At 50.4% G+C, this 23505-nt stretch overlaps 3 protein-coding genes across 3 annotated transcripts in view; 2 read left to right on the forward strand and 1 right to left on the reverse strand.

Moving 5' to 3' along the window:
- Positions 1–23505, forward strand: part of LOC126938621 (eukaryotic translation initiation factor 1) — a 1120764-nt gene that overhangs the window by 1020719 nt on the left and 76540 nt on the right. The gene's annotated exons all lie outside the window — the stretch shown is intronic.
- CNP (2',3'-cyclic nucleotide 3' phosphodiesterase) overlaps positions 1–23505 on the forward strand; it is a 736460-nt gene that overhangs the window by 348287 nt on the left and 364668 nt on the right. The gene's annotated exons all lie outside the window — the stretch shown is intronic.
- On the reverse strand, positions 17909–20917 carry KRT16 (keratin 16). Its single transcript, XM_050762721.1, has 8 exons — positions 20304–20917; positions 19793–19875; positions 19475–19631; positions 19199–19360; positions 18984–19109; positions 18462–18682; positions 18321–18367; positions 17909–18160 (listed from the first exon to the last, which is right to left on the reverse strand). The coding sequence occupies exons 1-8, from the start codon at positions 20835–20837 to the stop codon at positions 18060–18062; spliced, it is 1431 nt and encodes a 476-aa protein (XP_050618678.1). The 5' UTR covers positions 20838–20917; the 3' UTR covers positions 17909–18059.

A 23505-nucleotide genomic window follows, 5' to 3' on the forward strand; every position in this document is an offset into this window, starting at 1 on the left:
CATTTCTGGGGCAGGGTCCAATTTCGGTCTCCACATTGCATTTATCTTTCACTTCTTAGTCTCCTCCTATCCATGACAGCTCCTCAGTCTTTTCTTGTCTTTCATGATCTTGTCACTTTTGAAGAGTACTGGGGTGATCAATTATTTTGCAGAATATCCCTCAGTTTGGGTTTTTCTGATGTTTTCTCATGATCACATTGAGGTTATGCACTTTGGCAAGAAAACCACAGAAATGAGGTTGCATCCCGTCAGGCACGTTGGACAGATATGTCGTGTGTCTTACCGCTGGCACCGTCAGCCTTGTTCACTTGGCTTAGGTGGAGCTGCTGGATTTCTCTACTGTCACGTTTCTGTTTCTCCCATTGAAATTAATACATACCTTGAGGAAGGTACTTAGAGGCTATGCAAAAATTCTGTTTCTCCTTAAAATCTGACCCACTGAACTTTGCCTCCATCAGTGGAGGGAACGAGCTCACGTCCACCTGAGTTTAAGAGCCTCATTTGAAGGAACTCCTTGAGGGACTGTGGCTTTCAGGAGAGACTTTGGGAGATCCAAGCCCAGAGAAAGAACTCTTTCTACTCTCTTGTCCAGCCCCAAAGCCAGACTAGGCCTCCTTAAACCCTCTCTGTGCCCCAAGACAGCAGTCCCCAACCTTTTTGGCACCAGGGACCAGTTTCATGGAAGACCATTTCTCTATGGACCTAGGGGGTTGGGGGTGGGGATGGTTTCGGGATGAAACTGTTCCTCCTCAGATCAGCAGACATTAGTTAGATTCCCATGAGGAGCACACATCCTAGATCCCTCGCGTGCACAGTTCAAGAGAGGGTTTATGCTCCTATGAGAATCTAATGCCACTGCTGACGTGACAGGAGGCGGAGCTCAGGTGACAGGAGGCGGAGCTCAGGCGGCAATGCTCACTCACCAGCAGCTCACCTCCTGTTGTGCCGCCTGGGTCCTAACAGGCCACAGCTGGTAGAGTCTGTGGCCCAGGAGTTGGGGACCCCTTCCCTGAGACACTCCCATGCCGGCTTCCCTTCACAATGTATTATTGTGGAGAAATAGCACATATTTCTCTCACAATTGTCTAGAGCCTTGCTAGGCCCCCACCAGCCCTGGGGAAAGAAGTGGGGAATCTGGCTCCTCTCATGTCGCAGATGGGAAGTCTTGAGTCCAGAAAGGCCCGGAGTCAAGTAACAAGTTGGAGCCCCCCTTGTGATTCCCAGGCCCCCAGAACCTGCCCGGGCCTGAGCTTCTCCTTTCCTCCTGGCAGAGTTCTGTGCCCCTTCCTCTCCTCTCGGCCCCTCTGCACCCTCCCCTGGAGCACCCCCCACCTCTGGACTTCTAGGCAGGCTTCGTGTGAGCAGCATTACCTGGCCCTCCCTCCAGACTGCCCCAGAAGGAGGGGGGTAAAGGAGGAGTCTAGGGCAGGGCCTCTTGTGGTTAGTGAGTCTCCCTGTACCACCCTGCATGGGGGAGCCCCTTGCCAATCCAAACAGGTGAAGCGGGCAGGGCGAGGCAGCCCCCAAGAGCCCCATCCCCTTCACCTTGCCCATCCCTCTCCCCGCCAAGCCTCAGAAAACTGTGTGGAGAGTGGGTCAAGCTCCCAGAGCTCAGGGCTGTCAGAGTGGGCTGAGACAGTGGGCTGGGGAGGGAGCAGCCTCTGCTGCCAGAAGGGCAGGGCTTGCATGGAGGCCATGAGTTGGCTAGAAGACAGGATTGCAGCACAAGGGAGCAGGAGGCTACAGCACCTCCTGAGGCCCCAGGGTCCCCTTTCCCCCAGAGAGCTATGCCACCTGCTGATTTCCCAGGCCAGCCTGCCCATCTGGGCTGACACAAGAGATGGGCTGAGCCAGCGTTTCAGTATCTGTGCCCTTGTCTGAGCCCCCGAGCTGTGCCACAAGGCTGACAACAGAGCTCGGCCAGCCCACATTATAGAAGAAGAAAGCTCAGAGGTGGAGGAGTTCCCCCAAGGCCCACAGCAAACCAGCTACTCATTCAGGGTTCCACCTCAGCTCAGCTGGCTGCAAGCCTCGCTTTTTAATGACAGGTCCCCTCCTGCTAGAAAGTCCCCAAAAGTCAGAGCCAAAAAGAGCCTCTAGACCAGGCTTTTAACTTTACAGATAGAAAATGCGAGTCCCAGCCAGGGGAAGGAACATGTTGAAGGTCACACAGCAGAAGTGTCACCCGGGGTTCTGAGCTAGGCAGGGTAAGAATATGCCTGGGGTGAAAAGGGCTGTGCCTGCATCCCAGAATCATGTTCAGGTTGTTAAAAACGCAGACAGACAGGTGGCCAAAGGCAAGGAATAGATTAGTTTACAGCCCTGCTGCTAGCTCCCAGTTCAGGCAAAATGCAGCTTAAATGCTCCAGCCCATCACTCATGAGGCCCCACTGTAAACTGGGTCCCCTCCCCAACAGTCCTGTCCCCTTGCTGGTCCCCACATCTCCATCCATTTCCAATCTCTGCCTGAATCTCCACATACGTCCTCTCTTCCTACCCAAATCCCTCACGTTCTTTAAGACCAAGCCTCAGTTCCACATATGGTTTATGCGGATTCCTGCAGACTATGTGGCACAAAGTAAGTGCTCAATGAAGAAAGGAAGGACAGAGGGAAGGAGGAGGGAGAGTAAGAGGAGGGAGGAGAGAAGGAGGACAGGGAAAGGGAGGGAGGAGGGAGAGCAGGAAGAGGGGAAGGGAAGAGGGTAAGGGAATGTAGAAGAGGGATGGATGGATGGATGGATGGATGGATGGATGGATGGATGGACATATAGACAGATGGGTGGGTGGACAGATGGATAGATGAGTGGAAGGAAGGGAAGAAGGAGAGAAAGTGGAGGGATGAACGGGTGGGGTGTGGTCAGGCAGGGAAGTAGATGAATGGATGAATGGAAGGAAGGAATAATAATGGATGAAAGGATAGATGGATGAACAGGAGGTGGGTGGATGGTGGGTGGGCAGGTGGGTGAAGGATGGTGGAGCATTGAGAAAGCACAGCCAGCGCAGCTGGGGACAGAGGGGGCCAGCATCCTAGAGGAGCTCTTAACTGATCTGAACCTTGAAGATGAGTATATGCTGAGCAAGCAGTGGAAGTGAGGATGGACGTCCTATTTGCCCAAGGAAGCACCTGGGCGAAGTGCAGACGTGTGAAAGACTGGTCTGATGGAAACTGCAAGCAGTTATGTATTGCTGGTGTTCACAGCCAAGGCTGGGCCTGCCTGATGAAACTGAGAGCCTTAGGCCAGGTGGTGATAAAGGTGCTGGGAAGCTCAGACTTTATCCTGACGACACTGGAGCCACTGAAGGGTCCTAAGCTGGTGAGTGATGCTGTCGGATGTTTCACAAAGGCCACCCTGGTGTCCATGCAGAACATACTTTGCCATGGTGTGGGGGACAAGCAGGGAGAATTTGCCAGGTAAGGCAAATTGCCAGGTAAAGCAAAAACATCCAGGTAAGGGATGTTGTTGGCTCAGACCTCTCCTCTCCCAGGAAGTCCCACCCTATCAGCTCAGGTCACTGGCTTTCTCCCCATCTCTCAGCCCTCCCACTGCTTCTGTGATCCGTGCCCCCACCCTTGATTATACCTCTCTATAGTGCCTTAGGGGACCACAAAGTGTTTTTCACATAGTCAGTCCTCAGCGTTACTCTGGTCTGATGCGGGAGACACAACCCTTGCCCGTGGGCTGTCCAGTCTGATGGAGGAGGGTTGCACAGCCCAGAGTTTTCTCTGTGCCATAGGCTGAGGGGAGCTGGGAGCACAGGAGCCACAAGGTGGGGTGGATTAGCACACAGAAGGTTTCTTGGAAAGGGTGCGCTTTGACTCAGGTTTTGAAAGAAGGAAGAACCCTGGAGGGTGGAGTGGGGAGAGGGCGTGGCTGTGGGAACTCCAGCATACAGCGGTGAGTCGCGGGGAGAGTCAGCACCTGGGAGGTGGAATGTCTGTGTCAGGAGTCCTGAGCTCTGGCCGGCAGGACAGAGGGAAAGGGAAAGAGGAAGGGAAGGGGTCGCCGGGTAGTTCTAGCCTCATGGGTAGAAAGAGTCATTTCCCACAGTCAGATATGTGGGAACAGATTCAGCATCTTGCACCCCACCTCCCTCCCCCAGACGTGATACCGCATGGGATCAAGGAAGAAGCAGGGCATCCCCCATCAGAAAGACCAGCTTTCAGGTCTTGGCTCCATCACTGACGAGCCATGCGACCTTGGACAGGCCGTTGCAGCCGTTCAAGCTTTGGTTTTCTCTCAAATGGGAGTAGCACCAGTTCAGCCTGGCAGGATTATTGAGAGGAGTGGGTAAGTCAGGGCAGGTGGCCAGCATGGTGCTTGGCACAGAGGAAATGTTTAGTAAAAGTTCACTTAAATTAAGCCCTGGAGTTGGACCAAAGGGGGTGTGGGGTACAAATGGAGAACAGCTGTCAAGGTTCAGCCAAAGACCTTGAGGCAGAGAACAACGAAGAGTCCAGGATGTTACTGGAGCTCCTGTTGCAGGAGCCAGGAACTGCTGAGGTCAGCCGGCCAGGTGATGGGCTGATGAGTCTGCAAGGCCCTGGTCAGGGTGGAGGCTGTGGGAACAGGGCAGGCCTGGAAACTGATGAGGAAGAGTCAGTGAATGGTTTAGGTGTGAGGGGAGAAGGCCTGGGAGCTTCCAGCAGGGCTCACATTCTGTGGAATGGGGAACCAGCCTCTGAGGTTCCAATGAGGCCATCCTGGCTGTCAGTGCAATATCTGCAAAAAAATGACCATTTCTGTCTCCCAGTTCCAGAAGAGGGCATGGACGGCTTGCGATAAAAGACACATTTATAATAAAACTAAAAATATCCAGCAAGGATAGAATAAAAATAAATCAAGAATTAGGTAACAGGATATATTGATGGGCACATTTTGGTTGCAAGCAACAGAAACTCAGCTTGAATTAGCTTCTAAAAGAGACTGGGCATGGTGGCTCACACCTGTAATTCCAGGGCTTTGGGAGGCTGAGGCAGGAGGATCACTTGAGCCCAGGAGTTCAAGACAAGCCTGGGCAACATAACGAAATGCCATCTCTACAAAAAAAAAAATTAAATTAAATAATTAGCCAGGCATGGTGGCATGCACCAGTAGTCCCAGCAGCTCGGAAGACTGAGGTGGAAGGATTGCTTAAGCCGCAGCAAGTCAAAGCTTCGGTGAGCCATGACCACAGCACTGCACTCCAGCCTGGGTGGTACAGTGAGACCCCATCTTAAAAAAATAATAATAATAATCAATAAAACAATAAATCAAGCCCCAATTTATAATGTTTTCTTTTTCGTGTTGTAAATACCCCCACTGTGGCCAATTTCAAGCAACCAACAGGGAGTCACTTAACACAGGGTTGGGAAGAGACCTGCAGTAGCTCACTGCCTTATGCTATGTCCCCCATATAGATAAAATGGTCATAAGTAGCATCAAGAGCACTGATATTAGTACAATGTAGTAAAATAATTTGGAAGGAATGAGTTTTCAGTATGCATTACCTTTGTTCTCAATATAATTCACTTAATTTTAAGTTCATATAATTTAATCGTTGATGAGAGCCATATTTAACAATCACCTTGCAAAATTCCTAAAATTTTAATATCTGACTCTCAAGAGTCAGCATGAGCCAGCTCCAGTGTGCCAATGAGCCTCGAGGTTTAGGCCATAAGCAAGAGACTAGGAGGGACAAAGGGAAAGCAAAGCAACTCTGCTTCTGGATAAAACAAAGTGAAAGAGGGAAAACCAGATTGGGGGAGGATATTGGTGAGGGAACGGAAAGAAGAGTTGGTGGGCCCCCACAGTCAGGGAGACAGCCTAAGTGACAGGAGCAGAGGCAGCACTCAGAGGCTGTCCAGCCTTCACAAGGCAGACCAGGCACTGTCTGCCTCCCAGGGAGCCCCATGGGGGGATCCAAGTCTGTGCTACCTCATTATCTCAATTATCTCATCAGTGTTCTGTTGGTTGTTCTCTCTGTCAGCATCTAGCGAGGACTCTTCTACTGCAGCACTCAGTGTGCATGTCCTTTGACTGTCCCAGCTTGAGTGATGTCTGTGTGTCCCAAGACTTTGTTTGCTCCCGTCTAACTTAACCCATATGGACAACACCCCCTTCAAAGAACTAGAGGAGTGATTGGGGGAATGGAAGTGATGGTGCTGGGGGTGTTGGAGGTACTAGAGGTAGCGGTGGTGGTGGTGGTGGTGGTGATGGTGGTAATGGAGGTGGTGATGGTGGTAATGATGGTGGTGATTGTGGTGGTCATGGTAGGGATGGTGGCAGTGATAATGGTGGTAATGATGGTGGTGGTGGGTGGGGGTAGGGGTGATGGTGGTGGGGGGGTGGTGATGGTGGTAGTGTTAATGGTGGCAAGGATGGTGGGGGTGGTGATTTCGGTGGTGGGGGTGTTGGTGGTGGTGGTGGGGGGGGGTATTGGTTTAGTGGTGGTGATTGTGATGGTGATGGTAGGGATGGTGGCAGTGGGAATGGTGGTGATGGTGGTGGTGGTGGTGGTGGTGGCGGTGGTGATGGTGGTAATTATGGTAATTATGGCATTGGTGGTGGTGGTGGTGATTGTGGTGGTGATGGTAGGGATGGTGGTAGTGGTAATGGTGGTGATGATGGTGGTGGTGGTAGGGTTGGTGGTGATGATGGTAATGATGGCAGTGATTATGGTGGTGATGGTAGTGGTAATGATGGTGGTGATGGTAGTGATGGTGGTAATGGTAATTGTGGTGGTGATGGTGGTGATGGTAGTGGTTGTGGGGATGGTGATGGTGATGGTGGGGATGGTGGTGGTGGTGGTGACAGGGGTAATGATGGTGGTGATGGTGGTGGGGGGGTATTGGTGGTGGTGGTGGTAATGATAGTGATGATTATGTTGGTGATGGTGGTGATGGTAGTGATTGTGGGGGTGGTGATGGTGATGGTGGGGATGTTGGTGGTGGTGATGGTGGTGGTGGTGTTGGGGGTAATGATGGTGGTGATGGTGGTGGGGGGGTATTGGTGGTGGTGGTGGTAATGATAGTGATGATTATGGTGGTGATGGTGGTGGTGGTCATGATGGTGGGAGTGGTGATGATGAGGGTGGTGGTGGTGGTGCTGGTGGTGTTAGAGAAGGTAAGTATGACAGTGAAACCCCTGAGTCAAGTCTCTTGTTGTTCTGTAGAACAGAACAGAACCAGTTTAAGCAGTCATCCCCTTGAGCCAGCTTAGGGGTAAAACATACGCTCTTACAGTCTCATTCCACCAAAGGTTAACTTGTATTGAAGACTTACCAGGGGCCAGATCTTAACTTCATCATGTCTTCTAATCCTCAGAGCAACACTAAGGCAGGGGGGAAATGGGACTGGGTTCAAGCCCAGGCAGATCTGCTCCTGGGGGTGGGTGGGGGATGGTTATTCTCACTGTAGAGAACTCACTAAGGCTGCAATTCTTGTGGCCATGTGGGCAGATAGGGCAGCCACTGTTTAAGCCTCTGTAGGTCCACAGCCCAGTCCCCACCCCCTTACATAGAAGAGGAGGAGGGAGAGAGGAGGCATCAGCCAAGGCCCAGCTATTGAGAAAGAGCTCAGCCAGCAGGGGCACTGCCCATCCCCTCACACACCAAAGGCACCTCTAGGAGAAGGAGGACAAAAAGCACCATTGCCTGTGTAGGTGCTATAAGTAAGTATCTTATTTAAGGCCAAGGTGGCTCCTGACTTATCACTGTATCCCCACCCTGCCCCCACCTTCCCAGCACAATGCCTGGCCCAGAGCAGCCTGTAAGTGGACTTGGACTGAATTCACTGACCTACTGCTAGCACCCACCTTCTCTGCAAGCCTGATCAAGTCAAACGAGACCAGGGATCTGCTCACCAGGGAAGATCTATGCAGAGGCGGCACAGGGTTGGGGGTGCGGGGCATTCTGACACCCCACCTACTAGTCATGCATCCTTGAGTAAGTCGCTCAGACTCCCTGAGCCTCAATTTCCTCACCTGTAAAATGGGATGAGTCAGGTGCGTGGAGATAGCGAGGAGGCCTTGCAGGGAGCAGGAAGGGAGGAGGCGTTTTCTCCAGCTCAGCTTTAGGAAGCAGAACACAGCTGCCTGTCCGCAGCCTTGCTGCCAGAATCGCATCTGGCAATACCAGGTTGGGCAACATTAAAAATTGTCAAACGAGAGAGGGAAGGAACAAAAAAATGTTTTTTGGGTACATACTGTGTGTTTTATCCACCCTTTATCTCCTTTATTCCTCAAACTCCTTCAGGTAGATACTGATACCCTAAATGTACGGACGAGGAAACTGAAAGTCACAGAGACTAGGGGCGGGTGGAGGATCCCTCCAAGTTCACGCTGGAAGTTCAGCCTCAGATTAACTTCTGCCCTCCCCCGAGCTATTTGACATGACCCGCTGCAAAGGACTGTGATCTAACCTTTTTTAAAAATGTTTTCTTTTGGTTGTCAGTTTCAATTTGTATAGTTATATTATTATCTAAGCATAAAGTAAATTTTAAATCTATTTTATGATCACATAAAATTGACAGGCCAGAATATTAGTGCACGCAATCTGTTTCTAATTAGGAAGTCGATGTGGTATTCAACAAATTCATTGATTCTTTGGTTCTTAAATTGTTGTTTAGTTTCTTTATTCATATACACACACACAATTTTATGCATATGTATTAAAATGTGTGCATTCTTTTTGTTCCTTTCCTGTTTTTCTTGGCTCCTCTTTTCCCCTCAACCACTGCCACCCACATCAGCCTTCAGCCCCACCCCACGGTAATCTATGTTAATAACTCCGTATGTATCTTTTCATATCGTTGGTGCTTATATAATCTCACAGCCACATGTACATGCATTTACATAAATGAGAGATGAAGGATTGGCTGTTTATTTCACACAAGTGAAATCAATATCCTACATGTACGTTTCTGCATTCCACATTTCTCTCTTGCCAATCCCTGGGGGAATCCCTCCTTGCCATCCAATAAATAGCTCCAATTTATTGACTATAATGGCTGCTTAATACTCCAGGGCAGGAGTGGACCATTCTTTATTCCACCTGCCCACTATCAATTTTAAAAAATGTGTTTTATCTTCTGTCACTACAAATAAACAGCAGTAAATATCTTTGCACATATGCCTTTTTATACTGGTCTTTCTATTAATTTAACATTAAGTGAAGCCCCTTAAACAATCTGAAAATCATCTTTGCTGTATAATCACATATAACAAAGCCAGAAAAGAACCTGGGAGAATAAAAGCTCTGGTGACAGAACAATGGATGAATGTTTTCATTTTCTATATTTCCTTTTATTTCATCACACTATTCATGCGGTAGATAAAAGCTAGAGACGTATGGGATTTTTTTTGTTGTTTTTTGTTGTTGTTGTTGTTGTTGTTGTTGTTTGAGACAGGGTCTCACTCTGTCACCCAGGCTGGAGTGTGGTGGTGCACTCTCGGCTCACTGCAACCTCCACCTCCTGGATTCAAGCGATTCTCCCACCTCAGCCACCCAAGTAGCGGGACTACAGGCACGCGCCACCACACCTGGCTAATTTTTGTATTTTTTGGTAGAGATGGGGTTTCACCATGTTGGCCAGACTGCTCCCAAACTCCTGACCTCAGGTGATCCTCCCTCCTTGGCCTCCCAAAGTGCTGGGATTACAGGCGTGAGCCACCGCACCCGGCCAACTCATGTGTTTTACGTGTAACAATCCTATCGTGGTAGGAGAAGGAGGGACCCTTGCAATTAACAGTGTGTTAACAAGGGGTGACGTCAGAAACTGCGTCTCCTGAATAGCTGCTACAATTGCTTTAACACCCCCTGATCTGCTCAAAGCCCTTCAGGGGTCTTGGACTGTTGGGGATTCCAGGATGCAGACAGCACATCAGAGGAAGGGCCAGCTAAGGAGCCCCACTGCCTCGTGCCTCAGTTCTGTAGATGGGGCGCCATCCCTCCAGGGCTCAAGAAGATATTTGCTTTCATGTCCATACCAGCTTGTCAATACCTATCCATGGAGACCAACCTGTACCAACACAATGAGAGGCACATGGAACCCGGAGAAGCCTGCCCTCAAGAAATTCTCTTCTGAGAAAGTTCTGTGGAGCCCTGAAAGAGCAGAGACTTCTAAACCAAACCTCCACAGCCTGACTCCACAAGTCTTTACTGAGTGTCCCTTGCGGGCTGGGTACCATCTAGAGGCTGTTGGTGACTAGCAAAACAAGAGTTTCATTACTGTTTACGCTTCGGGGAGCAGACAGGTCTTAAACAACAAGCTACAGCAGTGAGAAGACAAGCATAAGAAATTGCTTATCTCATACACTAGGAGGGCCCCTGAGCTTGTTACAGCTCTCAGAAACAATGGACCCAAAGAAAGCAGAGCTTTACAAGCATACCACTCATTCATTTACATCAGCAGATGCCCTTTATGGGCTGCCATTAATTCTCACTCTAGTCATTGTTTTTGCACCTCATGCAATTATCTAAAACAATATTTCCCAAATTTTGACAGTAAGTCAAGTATAAGGAATCTGAAGGTGCGTTCAAATTAGACAAGTTTCAAGGAACACTGGGAGTACTCAACCTTCTCAGCTCAGGTGCCAGGATCTTAGGAAGTGGGAAAGACCAGGCAAGAGCAGAAGGCAGTCTGATTTGGGACTTGAATCTTAGTTTGAGAAATCCAGGCAGCAAGCCATTTCCAGATGGAAATTCTGGTTCCCTTATTGAAGGGAAAAACTCATCTTTCTGAGCAATATCGTCCTTCTGTTTAAAAGGGGCTCATGATTTGTTTCTACGAGATAACAGTATGAACAAGAGATACGTGATTCGTGCTCTCCTGGAGTTTTGCTAAGTGACTGTGAGACCCCAAGAAAGTTTTTTTTTTCCCTTTAACTACTGTAAACCTGAATTTCTGCATCTGTCAGGGAGAGGCCTTTCATGTTGAGTTTTCCAAGGATCTGCTCCTGGGGGTTAGGCACTCTGAAGGCACAGGTACAACTTCCTTAAAATAGCACCCATGCCCAGGCTGGACGCAGTGGCTTACACCTGTAATCCCAGCACTCTGGGAGGCCAAGGCAGGCAGATCACTTGAGGCCAGGAGTTTGAGACCAGCCTGGCCAACATGGTGAAACTCTGTCTCTACTTAAAATAAAAAAAATTTAAAAAAAACTAGTTGACTGTGGTGGCACACACCTGTAGTCCCAGCTACTCGGGAGGCTGAGGCATGAGAATCGCTTGAACCTGGGAGGCAGAGGTGGCCGTGAGCCGAGATCGCACCACTGCATTCCAGCCTGGGTGACAGTGAGACTCTGTCCCAAAAAATAAATAAATAAATAAAAAGGTAAAATAAAACAAAATAGCACCCCATGCCCAGTTGGAGGGTATTCTGCATCCTCTGTTCTGACATCTTTAATGGACAACTCATGAACACGTGTGCCAGCCCAGGAGCTGTTTAGTAGCCCAGGCCCGGACTATGTCTCTGTGTAAGGGCCCTTCCACAACACCATCTTTAAAACAATCAGATGAATCAATTTACCAAAGAGGTTTTCAAAGATAATACTCAAAGTTGATGAGCATGTTTTGAAATAGGCACCTACTGGCAAGATATGCAAATTGGCACAACTTCATTTTAAATCAATTTGGCCATACAAATCGAGAACCTTAAAACATCTGTATCTTCTCATCTAGTATACATCTAGGAATCTAGCCTAAGGAAATAATCAAAAATATTCGTGGGAGCTGAGGCATGGGAATCGCTTGAACTCGGGCAGCAGAGGTTGCAGTGAGCTGAGATCGTGACACTGCACTCCAGCCCGGGCGACAGAGTGAGACTCTGTCTCAAAAAAAAAAAGAGAGAATGCAAAATGGTAGAGACATTTAGTGCAATTGTCGTTGTAATTATAGCTGGTAAGATATGTTTACTTCATTTATACTTATATATGTATAAGTACATAAATATATATGCATAAATGTATTTTATTTATACATATATGTATATGTGTAAAAATGTGTGTATATGTATACACAATCACAGATTACTTAACAGGAATACATTCTGAGAAATGCATTATTAAATAATTTTGTCATTGTGTGAACACCATACAGTGGACTTACATAGACCTACATGGTATAACCTACTTCACGCCAAGGCTAGATGATATAGCCTATTGTTCCTAGGCTATAAACGTGAACAGCAGGTTCCTGTGCTGAATACTATAGGCAATTGTAACTCAGTGGTTAGTATTTGTGTATCTAAACCTATGTAAACACAGAAAAAGTACAGTAAAAATACAGTATTATAATCTTATGGGACCACTCTTGTATATATTTACCATCCATCACTGAAAAACAACATGTTGTTATATGGTGCATGACTATATATAGAAAGAGAGAGAAAGAAACTTGTAAAAATGCTATCAGTGGTTACCTTTGGTATCGAGATTTGGGGTTCACTCTGAGTCATAGGCTCACCCTAGGGCTTGGGAGACAGGGTGACCAGAAAAAGGCAGACACATTTGCTGAACAACCAACAATGCCAACAATGATTGTGCATTATAGAGTAATGAATCGGGCTCAGCAACCTTGAAAGATGAATATGGTTTTGTTTTGTGAAGCAGAGACTTCAGATTAAACTCAGGTTAAGCATGCAGTTTATCTTCATCTCCTAAACACTACTAAAATTACTGTAAATGGATAAAATCCATGGGGTCAAAGAGATCAGGAGAGCAGATTATAGCAATCAAATTTTGGAATCTGGAAAACAAAGACAGAAAGCCCAGCGCTTGCCCAGAGAGAAGCCAAGAAGCAAAGCATATTTATACTCTGGAACTTTTTAACTCTGAATTTTTAAGAACTTTGGAAAGTCTCTGGAATGGGGGGCACCAGGTACCTCCAACGGTGAGGAACAAGTGAACCAGAAATGGGAGGGTGAGCTAGAGATATGTGTAAAAAGCAGAGAAGCGGCCAGGCGCAGTGGCTCATGCCTGTAATCCCAGCACTTTGGGAGACTGAGGTGGGCCGATCACGAGGTCAGGAGATCGAGACTGTCCTGGCTAACACGGTGAAACTCCCCCTCTACTAAAAATACAAAAAATTAGCTGGGCGTGGTGGCGGGCGCCTGTAGTCCCAACTACTCAGGTGACTGAGGCAGGAGAATGGCGTGAACCTGGGAGGTGGAGCTTGCAGTGAGCCGAGATGGTGCCGCTGCACTCCAGCCTGGGTGACAGAGCGAGACTCCATCTCAGAAAAAAAAAAAAAAATCAGAGAAGCCCCTATAGCTCCTCTCTCCCCTCCTGGTCTGATCCCAACCACTACACGATTACTCCAGGAGAAACTAGATGTTTATACTGGAGAATTTCCCCAGAGGGACTCTGAATCCTGAGACACCAAGCAGGGCCAATAAACTGAAATCAATTAGTAGCAGAGTAGCTGAGACTGACCTTCTCTGCCCCCTTTCCACTCTCAGCTTCCAGAAAGCTGGTAGCTTTTACAATCCAGACAGGAAATTAGAGGTATTCCTTCTGAGGAAGACCCTACCCAAGAAAAGTCCTACAGATAACTGTCCCCCAGTGAAACAGCTTATTCTACACCAATTACTCTATACGGAGACCTACCAGTGGCAAGCTCCCAGGCTATCCGCACACATATACACGTATTCCAGTCAGTTTCTCAGTGACTTACTCTTAAATATGAATGACTACCAAGGACCACTAGACATCTGAGAAAAGCCTTTGGCTTGAAAGATGGAGGCAAGAGAAACAAGAAGAAAGGAACTGAGGAAACTGAGCCGATGACAGAAATAGAAGCATTGCTGAAGCCAGGACTAATAGGCTCAAAGAGATCAGAGAAACAATTGCATCTTGAAACAAGAACAAGATACTGTTGAAAAAACGTGGAGAGCTATGAGATATGAAAAATATAAAAGATTGCTGTTGTTTTTAAGACAGGATCTCACTCTGTTGCCCAGGCTAGAATGCGATGGTGTGATGTCAGCTCACTGCAGCCTCGACTTCCCAGGCTCAAGTGATCCTCCCACCTCAGCCTCCCTACCAGCTGGAACTACAGGCACAGGCCACCACATCCAGCTAATTTTTATATATTTTGTAGAGAAAGGGTTTCACCATGTTGCCCAGGCTGGTCTCGAACTCCTGGACTCAAGCAATCCACCCACCTAGGCCTCCCAAAGTGCTGGAATTACAGGCATGAGTTGCTGTGCCCAGCCAAATACAGCAGATTTTTTAAAACGCTGAATAATGGAGTTAGAGGTCAAAGTTAAAGAAATTTCTCAGAAAACGGCAACAACAACAACAACAACAACAAAAGACAAGATGGAAAATAAAACAGAATACATAGGAAAAAGAGCCATTCCAGAAAGAGAGAAAATAGAGGGAGGAAATCATGAAACACGAAAATTGGCCAGAATTGAACAAGATGAGCTCCCACATTGGAAGTTTCTGCTAGTGTCCAGCCAGTGGATGAAGTCACAGCTGCATCAGTTGAACACATGGTATTTCAGCCTGCTGGAGAGAAAGAGAAGAACTGAAAAGCTTCTAGGGAGGAGAGTGGGAATAGGATAATAAGAAATGATCTAGAATCAATATGGCATAAGACTTCTCAAAAGCAACACCCGAAGTCAAGAAACAGTGAAACTGTACCTTCAAATGCTGAGGGCAAATGATTTCCAAGCTAGAATTCCATACCCAGCCAAACTATCATCAAGAGTGAGGGTAAACTAAAGATCTTTTTGACACAAATGGTCTCAAAAAATTTAACCCCGATAACTCCCTTCCCAGGAAACTACTTGAGGATGTGCTTCACTAAAATGAACAGAAAAATAAAAACAGTAAGGAGGAAGATATTGGATCCAGAAAACAATGAATGCAACACAGGAAAAAGAAGGAATTTCAGGATGATAGTGAAGAGAGATTCCAGGATCACAGCTGGGCAGGAGACCCATACAGCATCCAAAACAGACAAGAGCAGGACAGAAGGCTCTAGGAGACACATCTTCATGAAGATGAAACTGATGGAACACCCAGGGTTCTAAAATATTGGGGAGATTTATACTTCCAGCGGTGAATCACAAAACAAATTAATGATCAATACATAGAAAGCTTAGGCAAATTGCTGGGCATGGTGGCTCACGACTGTAATCCGAGCACTTTGGGAGGCCAAGGCGGGCGGATCACAAGGTCAGGAAATCGAGACCGCAGTGAAACCCCGTCTCTACTAAAAATACAAAAAATTAGCCGGGCACGGTGGCGGGTGCCTGTAGTCCCAGCTACTCAGGAGGCTGAGGCAGGGGAATGGTTTGAATCCAGGAGGCGGAGCTGGCAGTGAGCCGAGATCGCAACACTGCACTCCAGCCTGGGCGATAGAGCGAGACTCTGTCTCAAAAAAAAAAAAGAAAGAAAGCTTAGGCAAATTGAAAAAGAGATATTTATTCCAAGGAAATTTAATATAACATAAAATGTAATATAGTATAATATATGGTATGATTATGAATAACATTTAAATAGTCATAATAATGTAAACATTTATCTAACAAAAATATGAATATATTGAGAAGGTGGGAAGAAGGGATTTAAAAAAGAAGTGGGGAGGGCAATGCTGTCTAACACATCTACATCCTCATCCTTCACAGCCAGAAGTCAAGCGAATAAAAACTAAACAGAAAAATCAAGCAATAACAGGGTAAAGCCTGTTGTTATTTAGAAGTAAGGAGACAAATCCCAAAAGAAACAGCTGAAGTTGAAAGGGGGAGGCAGGAACAGAGCTGTGGTATCCAGCCTGGGGATGGCTTTTTCATTTAAAAAAAAAAAAAAAAAAGTCTTACTCACAATAGCAAAGACTTGAAACCAACCCAAATGTCCATCAATGATAGACTGGGTTAAGAAAATGTGGCACATATACACCATGGAATACTATGCAGCCATAAAAAAGGATAAGTTCATGTCCTTTGCGGGGACATGGATGAAGCTGGAAACCATCATTCTAAGCAAACTATCACAAGGACAGAAAAACCACACACCGCATGTTCTCACTCATAGGTGGGAATTGAACAATGAGAACACATGGGCACAGGGTGGGGAACATCACACACTGGGGCCTGTTGCGGGGTGGGGACTGGGGGAGGGATAGCATTAGGAGAAATACCTAATGTAAACAATGAGTTGATGGGTGCGGCAAACCAACATGGCACATGTATACCTATGTAACAAACCTGCATGTTGTGCACATGTACCCTAGAACTTAAAATATAATTTTTTAAAAAGCCTTGGCCGGGTGCGGTGGCTCACATCTGTAATCCCAGCACTTTGGGAGGCCGAGACAGGCAGATCACAAAGTCAGGAGATCGAAACCATCCTGGCTAACATGGTGAAACCCCATCTCTACTAAAAATACAAAAAACAAAAAAATTAGCCGGGCATGATGACGGGCGCCTGTAGTCCCAGCTACTCGGGAGGCTGAGGCAGGAGAATGGCGTGAACCCGGGAGGTAGAGCTTGCAGTGAGCCGAGATGGCGCCACTGCACTTCCACCTGGGCGACAGAGAGAGACTCTGTCTCAAAAAAAAAAAAAAAAAAAAAAGTCTTATGATGTTGTGCATACATAACTTTTTTTAATTTAAGTATTTAAAATATGGAAGATATCCAGGAAGAAGGAACGCCAACTGAGAGGTATGGGCCATATCTCAGTCAGGTAGGGTGACTCAGGGGTTTAGACCTGGGAGGGGCAGGAGGACACCAAGCTGGGTTTAGACTGAAGGCTGAGTGCTGGAGGGAAATGGGATCCATTATGGGCTGTTAAGCAGGGGAGTCCTGATCTCACCCTTGTTCTTGATCTTGACCATATTCTGGTGGAAATCATTCAGCAGAAATTGAATGTGGATGAGACTGACTCTCAAGGGGACCCAGTTAGGCTGTGCCCAGGTCTAGGGAGAGAGGAAGAAGATCTGAACATGGCAGCGGCCATGGGGCAGCAGGTGTTTCCTAGGGTGCTCATCAGCATGCAATTCACCAGCTGAAGGGAATGAGGAAGGAGGAGTTGTTGGGGTGTGAGGAGAAGCAGGCTGGGAGAAGGAGGATTTCAGGTCTGACAAGGACACCGTTCTCAAGGCAGAAAGCACTCCCTTCCACCCTCCAACGTAAAAACTGTGTGCAGGTGTGGAGGAGCCCATGGGTAGAGTTAAGATTCAAGTGTGGGCCGGGCGCGGTGGCTCACGCCTGTAATCCCAGCACTTTGGGAGGCCGAGGCGGGCGGATCACAAGGTCAGGAGATCGAGACCACGGTGAAACCCCGTCTCTACTAAAAATACAAAAAATTAGCCGGGCGCGGTTGTGGGCGCCTGTAGTCCCAGCTACTCGGGAGGCTGAGGCAGGAGAATGGCGTGAACCCGGGAGGCGGAGCTTGCAGTGAGCCGAGATCGCGCCACTGCACTCCAGCCTGGGCGACAGAGCGAGACTCCGTCTCAAAAAAAAAAAAAAAAAAAAAGATTCAAGTGTGGGAGTCTTTGGGTTGAAATACCTAAAAAGATAGAGTAGTGTTAAAGGCATGGACTTTGCAGACAGACAGGACTGAGTTTGAGCTCCAGCCATGATCTGCATGATTTTATGCAAGTTACTGAAACTCTCTTAATTCTGAGGGTTGTCAGTTCCAAAATGGGCCTGACCACACCCACCTCACAGAGTTGCAAGGACAATATCATAAAATAACCTCTGTAGCATGCCTCCATGGTGTCAGTCAACACGTGTGGACACTCCCACACTCCCCCATCCCACCTCCCAATTCCACAGAGCATGGAGGTCTTCCAGGAAGACCCTTCAAGATCTTCTGAGATGTGTCCCATTTCCCACATCTCAGGCTGTGAGGCTCCAGAAGGTTTCTGGAGAGCACCTGCAACTCCCCTCCCATCAGTTCAAGAACAGAGATCACACAGGTTTGCATCAACCAGAAAGTCAGCTTTATTAGCCCACCACCAGCGGAGGAGCAGGGGAGACAGCTGGGAACGGCGCCATGAGAGCAGGGTCCTGACCCGGGCCTTCAGGAGGTGAGGCCAGCTGGTGGGCAGGAGGCTGTGGTGGAGGCAGCTCAGTTCGAGGAGCTCTGGCCCTGGCTGAAGCTGGATGAGCCCTGCTCCTTGAGGATAGGCCGGGTCTGACGGCTCGAAGAAGAGGAGGAGGAGGTGAAGACTGTGGGAGAGAGAAGAAGAGGTGAGAAGGAGTCTGAGAGCTGAGCGGACTCCAGGGCAGGGAGAAGGGAGGGCTGGGAGCTCTGAGGAGAAGGGCCCGGCCCCCACTCCGTGGAAACAGGCAGAGGGGCTGCAGTGCGGGGGAGCCTCAGAAGACTTACCCTCGCGGGAAGAATAGGATTGGCCAGATGCGTGCTGGGAGGAAAGGCTGTGGGAGAGAAAAGGCAGGGCAGTCAGTTGTGCTGAGAGCAACAGGGGGTCTAAAGGGTCTGGGAGGCAGAACTGGGAGGCCTGGGACTCACTGGGCGTCCTCGCCCTCCAGCAGGCGGCGGTAGGTGGCGATCTCCTGCTCCAGCCGCGTCTTCACGTCCAGCAGGATCTGGTACTCCTGGCTCTGCTGCTCCATCTCACAACGTAGCTGGGCCAGCTGCTCCTCCACGCTGCCGATCAGTCCCTGGATCTGGGACAGCTGCATGCAGTAGCGGCCTTTGGTCTCCTCCAGGCTGTTCTCCAGGGATGCTTTCTGCAAGCGAAAGAGAGAAAGAGTCAATGGAGGTGGTCACTCCTGTCCCTCCAGGTCTCTGGGCATGCTTTTTGAGAGGTGCCTGGATTTTGATCCCAGTTGGGGTACTGACGGGCCAGACAATATGGAGAAAAGCTAGCCCACTATTCTAGGGCTTAATTTCTCTGTCTATATAATGGGTCCCATGAGTCCTCTGGTCCCATCCTGAGAAAAGAAAGGTGGAACTAGATTGTGGCTTGTTGAGGGGGTGGTGGCCATTACTGGTGGCTTGGGGGCTGCTGCTGTACCAGGTCCTTCATACCATGCTGAGCTGGGACTGCAGCTCAATCTCCAGGCCCTGGAACACCCTCCGGAGCTCCGTCACCTCAGTGCGGCTGCTCTGTACCAGTTCGCTGTTGGAGGCCACTTCTTTGTTTAGCTCCTCGGTCTGAGACAGGAAAGCAGAACGAAAGGTGAGGCTCTCCCAAAGCCCCCGGCTGGGAAGTGCTGCAGGCTCACTGAGGGCCCGAGCCCCACCTTGCTCAGGAACCAGGCCTCAGCATCTCTGCGGTTTTTCTCTGCCATCTGCTCGTACTGGTCGCGCATCTCATTCAGGATGCGGCTCAGGTCCACGCCAGGTGCGGCATCCATCTCCACGTTCACATCTCCACCGCTCTGACCTCGAAGAGCAAGCATCTCCTGGGAAGGGATGGCAGGAGGCAGTCAGCTCAGCAGACTCCTCTCCTGGCCCTGGGTGCATCTGGCAACCCCACCAAACCAGCCTCCCACCCTGGAAGCCAGCAGCAACCGCACCTCCTCATGGTTCTTCCTCAGGTAGGCCAGCTCCTCCTTCAGGCCTTCGATCTGCATCTCCAGGTCAGTCCTGGCCAGGGTCAGCTCATCCAACACCCGGCGCAGGCCATTGACATCGGCCTCCACGGTCTGCCGCAGGGCCAGTTCGTGCTCGTACCTGGCAGGGCAGAGGTCAGGTCCTCAGCTGCAGCCCTGAGGATTCTGAGGCTCGGGGTCTGCTGGCCCTGCTGGGTGGACAGAACTCCCTGCCCCACAGTGACAGAGCCCCACTCTTTGTCCCTTGCCCTCTGCCCCCAGCCCACCATGTTGGCTGCTCACTTTGTCCTGAAGTCATCGGCTGCCAGCCTGGCATTGTCAATCTGCAAAATGGGCTGTGCATTCTCAATGGTGGCTGCAATGATCTGGAGTGGGGATGGAGGACAGGAGCCCTGGTCAGCCAAGGACCTTACTACTTGAGCATGAAAGGCAGAAAGGGGCAAAAGGAACCTCCCCAAATCTGTAAGTCTCCTGGCTGGCAGGGCTGCCTTCTCCACCAGCTCAGGGTATGTAGGGACACACTCCATCCCAATCACCCCCTTCCTGGTTCCAAGGCAGGGAAGCTGAACTTGCAGCTGAACCCTTGCAGGAAATAAGAGATTCAGGGTTCCAGCCCCAGCCCGGGCACAGAGATGCTGAAAAGGACCCTCTGCCACCACTTCCCTGGGTGATCCTGGCCACTCTCCAAAGGTGCCCAGTCTCCCTGTTTGTAAAGTGTAATTGCTAAAAAGAGGTATCCCAAGGGCCACTATAGTGCCAGCCTCTCTCTCTGCTCCATACACCAGTCACCCACCTTGTTCCTCAGGTCCTCGATGGTCTTGAAGTAGGGACTGTAGTCTTTGATCTCACTGGGCCGCTGCCTCTGGTACCAGTCGCGGATCTTCACCTCCAGGTCGGCGTTGGCCTCCTCCAGAGCACGCACCTTGTCCAGGTAGGAGGCCAGGCGGTCGTTGAGGTTCTGCATGGTCACCTTCTCACTGCCCACCAGAAGCCCATCACCACCAGCAAAGCCACCACCAAAGCCACCACCCAAGCCACCACCCAAGCCACCACCGAAGCCAGCACCATATCCTCCCCCGAAGCCACTACCAAAGCTGCTGCTGCTGCTGAAGCCACCGCCATAGCCGCCCCCCAGCCCACAGACTCCCCCAGAGGAGAAGCGGGAGGAGGAGACAGACAGGCCCCCGCCGTAGGTGCTGGGGGCGCGGCAGGACCCTCCGGCCAGGACGGAGGAGATGCGGCTGGAGCCGCCCCCGATGCCGCCCCCGATGCCGCAGGAGCCCTTCATGGAGCTGGAGGAGGTGAACTGGCGACTGCAGGTGGTCATGGTGCCAAGGAGGGAGGTGAGCGAGCGAGCAGTTGGCTGAAAGAAAGGAAGGTGCTCAGGAAGGCTGAGAGCGTGCTGTGGCTGCCTCCAATCCCAGAGACCTTTATATGCACCTGGGGAAGGCGGGGCTCTCCTAACTGCTGACTCCGGGTTCCCCTCCAGATTTCATCACTCCCGGTCCCGTCCTACTCCTCACTCTGGATTATTCAGCCCAGGATCAACTCCACTGTGTGCCGGCTCGGAGTTCCCACCCAGCTTTGGGGGTGTGGGGCTGAGAGAAAAACACACAAATGCAAGTAGGTGGTGACTCAGGCTAGGCAGCCGGGAATCAGGCTCCCGTTCCTGGAGCCCTCAGGGCCAGTGGGGCCTTGGCACAGGTGGCTTTGTGGCAACTGCGTCCCCAGGCAGTGAGTCAGCCCTTCAGAAGAACTCCCTGCCCCACAGTGACAGCCTTGGCTGAAAGAGACCTCAGTGACGCCATCCCAGGCTGTCTTGGGGAGCAGTTGTGGGGATCCTACATGTCCCACTCTGGGCAGGGGCAGAGTTCGTGCCTTCACTCTGCTTGCTGTGTGGCCTGAGGCTCCCCACCTCCCATCTCTGGGCCTGTTTCCCCTCGGTGGTGACAAGGCTAGACTGGGTGACTGCAGAGTCCCTTCTGGTTCTAAAAATCCTATGACTCTCTTTCCCTTGTTGGATGTAATTCCAGTTCTGGAGGCTGCCTGGAGGCCCTGGGATCTCCAAAAGTGTGTGCACCATACAAACAGCACCGGCCATGGAGCCAGACAGGCGGCACCAAGTCCCTGCTCTGCCCTTACCAGCTGCATAGCACAGGCCGGTCCTATAACCCCTTGGTCCTCAGTTTTCTCATGTGTAAAAGGGGATGACACACCACTAGCCACAAAGAAACATGCGCGCAGGACCCCACCGGCCCTTCCCTGAGGGCCAGCCCTGCCCCTCAGCCTCCCCATCCTGCCCCTTCAGCCACCTGCTCCTCACATTCACCTCTACACACTGGCACCCTCCCACACCCCTACGCGGGACACTGCACCCCCCACACTCCCAGCTGAAGAACACCACAGCCCCACACCTAGCTCCTCCACTCCTCTACCGCCCTCTCCTAATCACAGGCACCCCACCTGCAGGCTGATGGGAGGGAGCCCGTCCTGCCACTGTAGCCAGGTGTGACCCCTGACTCCGCCATGGGCCTCAGAGTCCCCGACCCTGTAGAAACAGGACTGGCTGGGGATCCATTCCCAGCAGTTCTCTTTCCCATGTCCACAGATCCCAGACTGGGCCTGGCAGCTCCATTCATCCAGCTGAGCTGGGGGAGAGCACTCGTCATGGGCACACTCAGGCATGCACGGAGAGCCTGGTGTGTGCTGTACGGTTCTGTGAGTGAGGATGAGGGGGGCGTTATTCCTGACACCAGTTCTCAGGTGAAGGAGCTGGGATTCGGGGAGGGTAAGTGGGCTTTCCAAGACACCAGTCACTGGAAGCTGAGATGTGAACCTGCCTGCCTGTTCTCCTTGCCTAAGCCAGTTCCATCACCCTGAGCCCTCTCTCTGTGCATCTCAAATTTACATCATTTTCTTGATCAGAGGGAACAGAGGGGAAACCAGAGACAGGCGGAGATTCACTCAAAGTCACTCTGCTTTAAGCTGCAGAGCTGCAACCAGAACCCAGAGCTCTGGCCCTCTCCAGGCTCCCACCATGCCTGCAGGTGGGGCCAGTATACCCAACTCTCACCTACCTCCCCACGGTCACTGGCACAAGGTCTGCCCACAGTGGGTGTGGCCTTGGCCTGAGAGCCTGATCCAACACCAAGGCCTGGAGGGATGAGGGAGCACCAAGACGGGGCCTCCTCGGGGTGCTGTGGGGTGTCCCTTGGTGCTGGCCACTGGCCTTGCTCTGCAGTGCCTCCGTTGAGGTGAGGAGCCCAGAGACGGCCTGCCTCTGCCTGAGCTCCAGTGAGGCAGGTAATTCCTTGTCTCAGCAGAACCAGCGTTTTGTCACTGCTACATCTCCCCTGGCCACTCACCCCAGAGGTAAGAGCAGAACGGATGCACATGCCTTCAGAGCCAAACCTGGGAGAGGGAACCCGACACTCCCCACCCCCACCCCAAAGAGGGGCAAAGGGGACCCCAGAATCTTGTACAAAAACCTCAGTGTTCAGATGTCAGGGTGGGCGTGGAGTTCCAGTCCAACCACAGACCCATCACCCTCAGAACTAAAAATGGTCTTCAAGGTCACCAAAGGCTATCATTACCCCAACCGGAGAGGGCAAAATCCTTATCCAGGTAAAGCAGCCCAAAAGTGAGAGAGCAGAGACTCAAGCCAGCTCCACCTCCCAAGCCGGGGTTCATGCCGACTCTCGCAGCGGAGTCTGCGAACTCTTCACTCCCTGCCCCCATGGTGTGTGCGTGCACACACACTGCTTTCTCACTGGCACACTGCCCCCCGCCAAGTTCCCCATTCCAGGAGGTGTCAGGATGGGATTACACACAAGCCCAGCACTGCAGGCCTGGGGATCTGCCTGGGCTGAGAAGCTGCAGGAAGTTGCTGACCAACGCGCCAAACCGCTCAGCCAACTCCATAAATCACGTACCTGCCCTGTGCACAGCTCTCGGGGGCTGGGGGTGAAGAGGGAGATGGTGACATAGTCTCTGAC

This window comes from Macaca thibetana, chromosome 16, assembly GCF_024542745.1.
Source record: "Macaca thibetana thibetana isolate TM-01 chromosome 16, ASM2454274v1, whole genome shotgun sequence".
NCBI classification, from domain to species: domain Eukaryota; kingdom Metazoa; phylum Chordata; class Mammalia; order Primates; family Cercopithecidae; genus Macaca; species Macaca thibetana.